Raw genomic sequence first — 13,012 nt, forward strand, 5'->3', positions numbered from 1 at the left:
ATGCTGGTTGACCAGCTCATACCCAGCTAGACCGGCTTATGACCAGCCTGATCAGCTAAATTTTCAAGCTGGACTCACGTACGCACATACATGGAGCCACAGGGTCACCACAGCAAATTACTGCTTTAACAAAATGGCTGATGGAAGCAGAACACAACAACCCAGAATCTCACGGTTCCAGATTAATCTGTTACTACTGTACATCTAACTCCTCGATCAGTGCGGCACGTTCAGTGCCTACAATTACAAGAGCGAACATCAGTGCACTGCCTCAGTTATGAAATAGTGCAGCACAGGAAGTCAATACCCAGGCAAATGGCATCGGCGGTTAAAAGAAGCATTCCTAACGCGCCCCAGATCTGGGCCCCATTACTATTCAATATTCATGCGCTGCCTCTGGGCGACCTTGTTCGGCGACGTCGAATTCGCGCGCTTATCCCGCGGGGGAAATGAACCCGCTTCGAGAGGGCCGGGGCCGGGGCCGGGCCGGACTTTCGATCCGAACGCAGCAGCGGAGGCGACGGAGTCACGGCCACCCGTTACCCGAAAGCTCAAGACGCTAAATCTCCTCGACCGTGTCCGAACGCAGCCTCCCGTGAGTACTCTGTCTGCACTCAGGCCGGCGTGAGTCGATGGGCGCCGAGTTTGATTCTATCGGACGTGTGGCTAGGCTAATTGAGCCGCAGCTAGAGTTTCTCAGCTCCTTTGTCGAAGGATCTTCTTAATTCAAACTGTACGCATGCACCGTGAAATACCTTGCATTTCTGGGAAAAACGTAATACTTGTAGGTACTGATTTAACGGTACAAATTAGAAGGTCCACTTTTAAGAAACTTAAGATTAAGGGTGCCTATAGCGTAGGTACAGTGAAGGTACATGCCTGGGACCCGCAAGGTCGGGGGTTCGATCCCCGGTGTAGCCACAATAAGAACCGCACAGCCGTTGGGCCCTTGAGCAAGGCCCTTAACCCTGCATTGCATCCAGGGGAGGATTGTCTCTCCTGCTTAGTCTAATCAACTGTAAGTTGCTCTGGATAAAAGCGTCAGCCAAACGACATGTAATGTAAACGTTGCCCTTGCTTTCCTGGATTATTGATGCTGTCGTCAGTCTTTGTTATCAGTATGATTTTGTTATAATTTTTTCAATTCTCTTTGTATGTATTTTATTATCTTCCATTTGTGTTTCCTGCTCGTTGATGTTTTGTGCTTCACTGTGAAGCACTTGTACTGTAACCGGCACGTGGTGCCTGCTTGGTGAACGTCCCAGAGGCAGTAAGAGCACTGCGTGGGGGATTCGGGCGCGCCGTTTCATCCAGAGCGCGAGCACTCTCTGAAAGCATCGACTCGCTTTCTTACTCCTCCGTCCGATGCCTTCAGAGCTCACTTCATCCCGGGGCCCGTTCTGGAACCCCGCCAAGGCCCTCCAAATTTAAATCCCCGCGCAATTAAGACACCGACACCGCGGAGCTCGTACCGTTACGCGGCTGCCGGCAGCTTTTCGCAAGACCACCTTCGAGTTCGGAGGCATTTCCTCTCGTGCCACGTGCTAATCGCAGCGGTCCCTGGCGGTAGAGGACGCGCATCGTAGCAGAAAGCGACTGCAGGCGCGGTGTTGCTATTTCGAAGCGCGTCTTATTGTCCCCAGTGCGAGTGTGTGCATATAGGAGAGAGAGAGAGAGAGAGAGGGAGGGAGAGGGAGGGAGGGAGTGTGGTGTGCGTGTTTTGGTACACGTGTACGGGTGTGTGACGTAGTGCATCCGCGTCCCGTGTTCGGCTTAACGCTGCGAAGCCGGAGGCCCCACCCTCTCGCTGGCATCCGTCCCCATCGCCACGGCAACATAAACTGCCGCTCGGTCACCGTGGCAACGACGCAGACCCTGCCCCACCCCCTCCCCCTCCTCCCCGGCGGCAGGCTTGATCGTCCTCCATCAGTAAAAGTCAAACATTTGACCTTTTTTCGCTCAGCCACGCCACAACACGACTCTAAAGTTCCACACTTTTCCACACATTCGCTTTTTAGAATTACGCGAGCAATCCTCCCTATAAATTGGCAATTAGTCCACGGGTGGACCATTACGACCCGTGTGTTGTGACTCCTGTGTTCCTCTGAGCTTAGACGGCACAACGACACGACACAACTCACACCCTCTGTAACATCCCCGCAATATGCGGTGCATCGATTCTGGAGAGGGTCAATATACAGTAATGGGCTTCTATAGCCTGGGTCTCGGCGTGTAATGTATATAAAGGCTGGAGCGAACGCCACACAGGAGACGGATTAAGGGGAGGGGAGTGAGGATTGTAAGTGCACGTTATGACGTTAGGGACCCTGCAGTTAGACAGGCCGGGAGCGGAGCCCTAGTCTCCCGGGGGACGGCGTTCGGACCTCTATTTATAAACACGGGCGAGGGGCGAACACCTGAGCACCGGCACGGGAGGGGGAGGGGCTGCGGTGCGCGAGCCAATCAGCACGGAGACGCTCTCCACCGCACGCTCTCTCCCCCAGCACCCTGACCCCGACTCTTTATTACAGGTCCACCCTGTCCTCTCCACTCTCGGTCCCCCTATAGCCGTGAACGATGAAGAATGACAGCCATACAGACTGTACCGAACTAACCGGAAAGGAGAGCAGCGGTTTAATTTTAACCGGTTGGAAGAGTGAGTCGCCATTTTGGAATGTCTTTGTCAACATTCTTCTAAGTCAGTGTTCTAGAACTCCGTTGCTGTCAGTCAGCAGCCGTGATTGTGACATCAGCAGTCCGAACGCTCAGTTAAGAAACACTCTCATCACATGAGCTAATTATTTGTGATCTCGCACCTTAAAGCAGGGATCCTCAAATCGCACCCGCAAATTCAAAATCCGGCCCTGGTTTTCTTTCCTCCCAGGTAATTAGCTGAACAATTGGTGCTACTGACTGGTCAGACTGACTTCGCACCTGACTCCCAGGTAAAGGGAGGGTGGGATACCAGCAGTTCTCGGCGCTCGAGGACCGGGATTCGAGGAACAGCGTGGATGGATGTTACGGAGGTTATAGTGGTGCAGTACAGAGCAGGCCACACATACCCATACATCTATATATAACACAGCAGGTACTGTGGGCAACGAGGGGGATCTAAACTGAAGCATGCATAAATGAACACGTACGGCACGTGTACACGCATATACAGGCACCTGAATGGATACGCTGTGGCTCTACGCAAAAACATCACATTAGCCTGCTGTAGCCTTAACACTGGGGCAGAGCACATCTCCCACATCGCAGGCCCAAACGACTCCCTGACTCGGTAATGAAGACACGACAATCCGGAGCACGTCTCCCCGGGTACGAGCTGTCCCCCGTGCCCGAACATTAACCAGCCAGGAGCCCGGCCTTAAAAATAAACACCCACTATTACTGCCCCACCGAGACGTCCCTCCCGGAGAGTCACAAGCCATATCGGCGTCCACGCCAGCGAACACGGCATTTCAGTCACCGATAATCCGCCCTAAACACAACATAATTCCAGTCCCGTGTGATCGTGCCATATGAGCACATTGAGAGATCCTTCTGTGTCATTCAGCGATATTAGAACACGCTGCGGGCCTGATCTACCGAGACCCAAAAAAAAAAAAACCTTTTAGCACACGCACATACCAATAACACAAGCAATGATTGGTCATGGTGTTTGTTTTGCGGCAATCATTGGTTGTGTTATCACATTACATCACATTTATTTAGCTGACGATTTCATCCAAAGCGATTTACAGTTGATCAGATTAAACAGGGGCCAATCCCCTCTGGAGCAATGTGGGGGTTAAGGGCCTTGCTCAAGGGCCCAACAGCTCTTGTTAGCTAACAGCACGGATCTCATTGTGGCTACACCAGAGCAAGAACCACCGTCCAGAACCCAGTCATGCACCTTAACCACCAGGCTATATTGTTGTGGCTAGGCCCTGTATGTTCACAGCAACATCCACAGACATACAGTACATGTTGAGGGTTTCCCCCGCACTAGGGAGATTACTGTGCTATCAGGGGCCTCAGGGCTAGCATTGCTTTTTCTTTCCTTTCCCCTGTCCATTGCTCTGTGGGGCGTCTTTATGAAACTGAATTGGATTTATGGGTCTTTGTGTGCTGTATGCTCAAAGACCGCTATACAAATGAGGTTATTATTATGATTATTACCATGATTATGATTATGATGAATAATAATATTAAATGAATCCCACAGCTCCGAGCACTGACCGGGCGCGAGGTGTCAGTCGCAGACGGACGGAGCCGCACCCCAGCCGGTGCGGGGGCCCGGTCCTCGTTCTGCGGGGCCCAATTAGCGCGGACGGCGGGTAATTATCGGGCCGCAGCCCTGCGTAGGCCGGACCCGCGGCGCAATTAAGCCGCCGTCACCGCCGCCGGTCCCCGCTCCGCGGCTATAGAAAGCCGCGCGCAGAAACTTACGCAGCGGAGCGTGCGTGCTGTCGCACATCAATATTACACGGGCTGCGAGGCAGGCAGGCGGGGAGCGGGTACGCCTGGGGTCTCCTTCATCTCCCGCACACGCACGCGCCCTGAGATCTATACATAACACAGCAGGTACGGTAGGCAATGCGGGGGATCTAAGCCAAGCGTTCCGCATTAAGCGCTCAACCGCACAGCGCACGTAAATTAACACGTACGCCGCCTAGAAATGGTCAATGGTAAAAAGGACCGCGTTTATATTACATCGCGCGTTTATCCAAAAGCGCTTTACAATTAACGCATCTCATTAATTCACACACCAACAGGCTGCCGTGCAAGGCACTGACCAGCTCGTCAGGAGCGTTAGGGGGTTACGCGTCTTGCTCAGGGACACACCCAGGGTGGGATCAAACTGGCAACCCTCCGACTGCCAAAGGACTGCTCGTACCTCCTGAACTAATAGCACTAATGTACATGGGTGTACAGGCCCAGGGATGGATATGCTCTGCGGGGCTACATAAAAGCATCAAATGAAACTGCTGCAGGCTGTATTAATGTGGTAACACGGTGTTATAAGGGTATTGGAGTTGGAAGACTGTTGTTTCCCCTCATCACTGTTTGAAGGATTTTCTCCCCACGAGGGAGTTATTTTACCTCACATGCTTGTTATTTTGGGGGGGGATCAGGTCTGGAGTTTGTTCATCTGCTACTCTGCTTCCGTTACTCTCTGAAGCGTCTTTGTGACGGTCGTCAGTAAAACCGTACAGATAAAATGAACAAATAAAACTGAATTGTTTTCAAATTGTCACCACGCATCTGCCTGCAGTTCACTGCTGTCAGGCGATGACAGTGTGGGATAGAGCTGTTAATTATATATCAATAAACACGAGCAGGTGCACTCAATAACGAACACGACCCCCACAAATTGTTTCATTGGAGTTAATGAGGCATCTAGGTTAGAGAGTACCCTGAAGGGGCCATTGCTCAACATGAACATAGCCATTTTCTGTCAGCGTCGAAATAAAATGCAGCCGGACTGGAAACATTTCAAGTCATCTTTTGGAGTCATATTAAACTTCTTGCCAATTTCAGAATGCGTTTCTAAAGGCTAATATCTAGCAGACCTGGGAAATCGCCCAAATAAATATATCATTCCATAAAATGAAAATGGCCCACGTGTAGCAATTAAGTGACAAGGCCATACTCTTTCAGACCTCTTCCAACTAAAATTTGCCAAATATTCATCTCGGATGAACCTGCTTCAACAGTTAAGTTGTGAGTCATTTCTACAGCGTTGGATGGCTGGTACAATGTATACTCTACATACAGTAAGCAACACTCGTTGAATACTGATGTAGAACTGGAATCTTCCCGTTACGAACGGAAATAGTTAATTCTCTGCCGTGTTTTGAGTCTTGTGGAAATCCAGTTCAGTCAGAAGAAATTTTGTGAAGTAACAGAAACGTATAAACAGAAAAGCCTTAAGGGTATTAAGTTAAGAGAACACCCCAGGCGCAGACAGAAAATAAAAATAAGCTCCCTGGGCTCCTCGAGTGGAACAGGTCTACATCAAAAACATTATTTTTTATAATGAGTTCTCCGCATTTGAAATGATCTTTTGATCGATAGCTGCTTCATGGAGGCTGAGAGGTACTTGGGCGGAGGGGCGGAGAGCGAATGAAAAGTAAATTACCGAAGGCTCGTTCCGCACGACACACACTGCGGAGCTGAATATTTCAGAGGCTGTGTGTCTTGACCTCTGACCCCTGAGCTGGATGGAACACTCTACCGCACAATTACAACATTTAGCAGAGCTCCAGGGATGCTGAACAGAATGTTTCTCTCTTTCTTTGTTGATCCCCCATTATCAATCTCTCTTTCTCTTTCTCTCTTTCACACATAAACACACTCATACTCACAAAGACACACGCACAATCATCCACCCACACACACACAAACACATACACACAGACTCACACACAGACACAGATGCACACACCCACACAGATACACACACCCACACAGACTCACACACACCCAAACACACTCACCCACACACACATACACACACACACACACCCAAACACACTCACCCACACACACACCCAAACACACTCACCCACACACACATACACAAACACACTCACCCACACACACACACACACACACACGCACCCACACACAGACTCACACACACAGATACACACACCCACGCACACCCCCCGCCACAGACAGCCACGCGGGTCCCTGGAGTGAGGGGGTGTGTCTCTGTGACCGGCTCCTGGCTCTGTGAGGGGATAAGTGCACCCTTCAGCAGCTCAGCCCCGCCCCGGCACACAGAGAGGGGGGGGGGGGGTTAATTACAGACCGCACCAGCATCCACAGCTGTGTCACACAGCCTCCGTACACAGCCGAGAGCCAGGTCTATTAATCCTGCGACGGCCCCCCTCGGAGACACAAAACTCGAGGTCGGCGTCAACCCCTTTTGTGCCGCGGCTGACGCGGAAAACTTCCAGCGACGCAAATCCCCGCGACAGGAGCTCGGCGACTGTGACACGCCGAAAGAAAGAGCTTTTAACAAGAACCAGCGCAAGCGAAGGGAGGACTGGTTTACCGCACAGCTGCGGTGGCAGATGAGCCCTCCGCCCGTAACCCAATAACGACGCCGATTAACAATCAGGAGCCAAGATGGAACGAAACCCAAAACCCCAAAGACCGTGTTACAGTGTAAGCACATTATCCAGAACAACACCTTGGCGTCTGCACTCATGCACATAGTTAACGATAAACTGCGGAGGAGGACATATTGTATATAGATAGACAGACGCTTACATTTATATATTGATTTTCTAGACAATCAAATCGCATACGGTGATGAGGGATAACCTCATCTGTAGTGCCCACCTGGGCGATGCAACGGCAGCCATTTTGCGCCAGAACGCTCCACACACACAGGTGGAGAAACTACCGGTTCGCCACTTCAGTGTCCTGGTTTGAGCGTCTGCAGCTGCTCCACAGACCGGAAATCCGACGAGAAGGGAAAGTAAATAAAAGTTGCATTATTATGAATTATAGATGGGCCTGGCCAGGCTCAGCCTACAAGTGGATGTCGGTAACCTATTAATAGAAAGTGCTCGCACAAGGCACAACTAAATATAAGTGTTGCTCTTTCCGCGCAAGGAGAGTCCCTGAAGTAAACTGGGGAAAAAAGGTCACCCTGGTAAAAGTGTCCCGTTGGAAACCGGAGTGGATGAATCTGAATGTGCGGGCCTGCCTTTTCAACCCATCAAAATCAATCTTCGCTGCGGCCATTTTGTGTGTACGGAGCGAACGAGGCGCTCGCTCGCGGTGAATATGTGGGCTGTCGCCAGTGACACACTGAAATAAAAATGACCTCAGTCTTAGCATGGAGACTCACATAAAAACAGAAAACTGTGAAACTGATCCATCTTATCAGACACCAAATACGAGGCCCCTGGCCGGGAGCCAACACTCTCAGAAATAAAGTGACTTGGAGTTACAATTTTGTTCTTCAAGAATTAAAGTCCCCCAAAATACCCTGAAAGAACATTGATGTCCCCTTTAGGTAGAAGTGAGTATGTTTTCCAAGCAAAACAAATCTAGAAATGAATGATATGTTGCGGGCTAGGGGTACAATTATTATGTACATATAGGGTAGCGCCCCATTTGTACCTTTTTAGGAACTTTTCATACCTTTATTGCCGAGAGTGTAGCACGTGAGGAGCAAAGAACTGCCTTTCTCTGGAGGAATATTAAAGTGTTACTACCTCTGTTGATGTTGAAAATGGAGTTTGTACATGAAGCTTGCTTGGGATCTTGGGGCTTTTGCCATGTAATTTATTGCATGATGCAGAAGGAGGAGCCAACAGCTTCTGAGAACATGAGGGTGTGTTCTTCTCACTGCCCCAATGCCTGCCCTTATGACATCACATGACATGACATGACATAAGCACAAGAACAGGCCATTCAGCCCAGCAACGCTCACCTTTTCCTCCCACTAAAGTATACACAAACAGCTAAAAGCTAAACGGTATCTAGCACCGCCCAGCGATTAGCCTGCGCTAATCCAGCATGACACAGCATGACTCATACACTTCCCGTGGCCTCGTCCACTTAAATAAGTTAAATGAGCACTTTCCGGCAGGTCCGGCTAACCTTCAGCTAACAGCGCTAGCGTAGCGCCTGTCTCTGAGCCAGCGGGCCGGCTGCACGGCAGGGGGTGGAGCGGATCTCCCCTCCCCTCCCCTCCCCTCCCTACCTCTAAAAACGCCCGGGCCGCCGTGCCTGGGTCGTGACAAGGACATCCTCACCGTGCTCTCGCTATTGATTTATGCGTTAATCTCGGCGCGGCTTTGACCCGACGCTGGCGGCAGCACCTCGGGCTGTGTTCCTGTGATGCCCACCCAGGCGGCGAGATCGGAGAAGCAGCTAACACACAGGGGGGCCAGGGTGTGGCCAGGGTGTGGTCAAGGTGTGGCCACGTGGCATCGACAGCACCCCCTCCCCCCCAAAAAACACAACCACACAACCACAAAATGGAGGGAAAAGAGCTAAATCTGACTCACCTGTTGAACCTGGTGACCATGGAAACGAGGCAGGGTGGGCAGCGGATGGAGAGCGGAGACAAAAAACACAAACAAAAAAAGATTTAGGTTAACGCCGGATGGCCAACGGCGTACGGATTTAGACGGCGGCGTTTAATGAAACCGCGCTTGTGATAGACTGCGTTAGAAAAACATTCCAGCAGGTTAACGGGAGGTATCCCCACAGAGGAAAACGACAGGTTTGTCTGAAGCAGAGACGGCATTAAAAGGTATACGGGGAACTGAGGGCGGTCTTTTCCGTGCACAGGATGAAGAACCTTCGTTCCCGATGCAGGTGAGATTCAGAGGCAGCTCAGGTAGACACATAAAGGCAGGCAAGAGAAACGGAAGTGTTAGCAAGACCTGGAGTAACACACAGCGCAAAAACAGGAGAACACACACACAGTTCGCGCAGAGAGGAACTGCACGTCGACAGACAGAGCTGGTGACGCCGACACCTGCAATCTCAAAGCTTCTGATTAGTAAACCGACGTACAGTTAATGAACGCGGCAGACGGCGTGAAAGAGAGGAACCCCAGACATTGCGCCGAAGCCAAATCAAGCCATTGGGCCAACCCATGCAGAGTCACATACAGAGACAGAGCGTGGTAGTTTCCTCTTGACAGACAGCGTTAGTGATCGCGGGAAAAAGTGGACAGGCCGGCATTCCCGAACGAGTCCCCCCCCACATAGCCATGCTATGGGGCGGCTCCTCCGGATCCAGGCTCCAGATCTCACAAACCTTCAGCCAGAGAGGGGTCCGCCGGTCCCCCTGCCTCGTCCGCCAGGTTGGGGATGAAGGGCGGAGCGGTGGGGTTCAGCTCCCAGTTCGGCCCGGGGAACGGGGCAGCCAGGGCGGAGAGCGAGCTGCCGGCCGGGGGGGCCGGGGGGGTCGGGGCGGAGGGGCTGAGGGCCGGAGAGGTCGGGGAGGCGGCCGGTTTCCGGTCGGGCGAGGTGGGACTCTTCGCCGAGGTGGAGCGGGGTTTTTTCGGTTGTTTCCTCTTCTGGCCCTGAGCCTCTTTGGGCGGTCTCGGGGAGGACGAGGAAAGGAGGACTGAGGTGTCATCAGGGTCCTCCTCTGGCATGGGGGATACAGGAGTATCGGTATGAGAGAGAGGATCCTGATCGTCAGAAGGCTTTGAAGGAGACGCTAATTCCCCTTCAACGGGTGCTAGGGGGGAATCTTTACCCGATACAAAGATATCATCTTTATAAGGTGATTCTGACGGGGATGCAGCAGGGACCATTTTATCAGTGAGGGGGTCGGTTTGGGGAGAGGTGGGGGTCGAAAGAGGAGACTCTTTCGAGGGAGGTGGGTAGGAGGGCACGAGTGCGGCCTTCTGGATGGGCATACTCTGGGCCTGCTCGCCTTTAGGACTGGGAGGAAGAGCCTCGCTATCTGTGGAAGGAGGGGTGTCGGTGGCGAAAAGGTCTGAGGGGAGAAGGGAGAAGCCTTCCTCAGCCTTCCCTGGATGGGGACTACCAGCTGCTAGGAAGGGTGCCACGGGGGTACCTGTGCCACCCAGGGAAAAGGAGTTCCCCAGACCGGGGGACTGCGGGTGGGGGGTCTCTTTGGGTGTTCCCGGACTGGGTGATGTGGCGGTGGGACCGGCGGGAAGGGGCTCGGGGGACAAGGAGGCGGTGAGGGAGAGCAGGTCCTGGCTGAGAGAGGACGGCATGCCGGGAACGAGGTCGTCGTCCAGGTCCAGCGGGAGGGAGTCGTCGGCAAGGTAGAGCAGCGGGTCGGGCATCCCGGGGCCGGAGGTGTCCATGGCGGCCGGGGGGTGGGCATGGGCGAGGGAGCGGTGGCTGTGGGTTTCCGCGGCAACCATCTCCTGGGAATGGAAGCCCAAGTCCTGAGCCGAGGGCAGAGGAGGGTCCTGGAGCATCGCCCATTCATCCGGAAACTTCTTCCGGCTCTTGCCCTTCTTGCCCCGGCCCCCGGATCTCCCCCAGTCGTCGCGTTCCCAGCCCTCGTCTCTCCGCCTGTGCTGGCCGTCGGCCGGGGGCATGTTCTCGGCCTGTGGCCCCTGACTGTCCTCGAGGGGGCCCCTGTTCTCCTGGAAGTCGTACACTTCCTCCCGAGGCCTCCTTTTCTTCTTCTTCTTCTGCTGCTGCTTGCGGTCGGCCGCCTCGCCCTCCCTCTCCTCCCCTGCCCCCGTGCTCTGGTGGGGGGGCCACTGGGGGTCCGGGGGGCTCCCTGCCAGCTGGTTGGCATGGCGACTGATCACCGTGGATACGCTGGAGGTGAAAGGAAAGTCCGCCTGCAGCCCACCGTGGCCCTCCCAGGGGTCACCCAGGAGTCCTCGAGCACAGAGAGGGGGAGAGAGAGTCACACAGATGAGACCTGTTCTATTATGACAGCCACAGTTACAGTTGTTTAACTGACACTTTCATATAAAGTGCCTTACAGGTGATTAGACTAAGCAGGGGCCAATCCCCCCGGAGCAAAGTACCTTGGAACAGCGGCACTGCTCTTTCTGTGGCTACACTGGGGCTTGAACCGCCAAACCTTCAGGTCCCAGTCAAGCACCATTTCAACATTAACAGAGACAAAGGCCAACACTCCCAAATACACATCCCAGAATCCCTTACTGTGCACTGAAAAAAAATAAAAAATCATCACGACCTCTTCATATTCCAAAAGGAAAAAAAAAAACATTTTAAAAAAGGGTGACTGTGATTCTCATAGAAAAGGCAGCATGATATGTGCTACAGATACGAAACTCAGCAGTCTCCAATTCTCCCCGTAGCTGAGGGCCATCTGCGCTCTCCGGAATGAATGAATAATAAAAAAAAAGTTTTGTGTTATGAGACAGAAATAATATTGTGCGTTCATTTTCAGCGCTGCAAGAGGGTAGAGTGGGATGTGTTTCTGGAAATGACGGCTGAGGTCTGTGGCTGTTTGTGTAGTAGGGTGATACGTGCCCACTTGAAGGCTGGATGAGTGTGCAGATGGGTAAACAGCGAGGAGGGCGCAGAACAACGGCTCGCTGAGAGCCCCAGACGAACAAAGGAGCAGAGATGAGTGGGGCCAGAGTCATGTGACGCGGGGTGCCCAGCACCGACACACTCCTGGAGCCAGACACACCGCACGCCGGCACACACACACACACTCACACACACACACTCATACACACACACTCAGAGATACACACACACACACATCACACTCACACATACACACACTCAGAGATACACACACACACATCACACACACACACACACACACACTCATGCACAAACTCAGAGATATATACACACACACACACATCACACACACACACTCCTACACACACTCAGAGATACACACACAATCACACTCACACATACACACACACACTCAGAGACACACAAACACACACACACTCATACACACACTCAGAGACACACACACACACACACACTCATACACTCACTCAGAGATGTACACATACACACACACACACACTCATACACACACTCAGAGATACACACACACACACATCACACTCACACATACACACACACACTCAGACACACACACACACACACACACATAAACACACACACACAGACACAAACACACACACACACACTCAGAGACACACACACGTCACACTCAGAGACACACACATATACAGGCATGCGAGCGCCGACACACACACGCACACACACACAAACACTCAAGAGACACACAGACACAAACACACAGGTGCCCCCTTCCATCATAAACACACACGCATTCATACATCCAAGCACCCACAAACAAGTGTATGTTTCCATCACAGATACACACACACACATTCAAACACACTCACACACACTCACACACACACACACACACACACACACACACAAACAAGTGCACCTTTCCATCACAGACCCACACACACACATAAACACACACACACACACACACAGACACACACAGACACACACAAACACACACAAACACACGCACACACACACACACATACACACACACACACACA

At 52.3% G+C, this 13,012-nt stretch overlaps 1 protein-coding gene across 1 annotated transcript in view; it reads right to left on the minus strand.

Annotated features, from left to right (window-relative positions):
* Window positions 1-6,824: 6,824 nt before the first annotated feature.
* Window positions 6,825-13,012, minus strand: part of LOC133125973 (uncharacterized) — a 58,658-nt gene continuing 52,470 nt past the window's right edge. Inside the window, exons 6-7 of the mRNA XM_061237734.1 lie at window positions 9,781-11,343; window positions 6,825-6,982 (exon numbers count right to left, since the gene is read on the minus strand). Of these exons, the coding sequence (XP_061093718.1) occupies window positions 6,825-6,982; window positions 9,781-11,343 (1,721 nt within the window). The remainder of the gene's footprint in view (window positions 6,983-9,780; window positions 11,344-13,012) is intronic.

This window comes from Conger conger, chromosome 4 (assembly GCF_963514075.1).
Source record: "Conger conger chromosome 4, fConCon1.1, whole genome shotgun sequence".
Taxonomy (NCBI): Eukaryota; Metazoa; Chordata; class Actinopteri; order Anguilliformes; family Congridae; genus Conger; species Conger conger.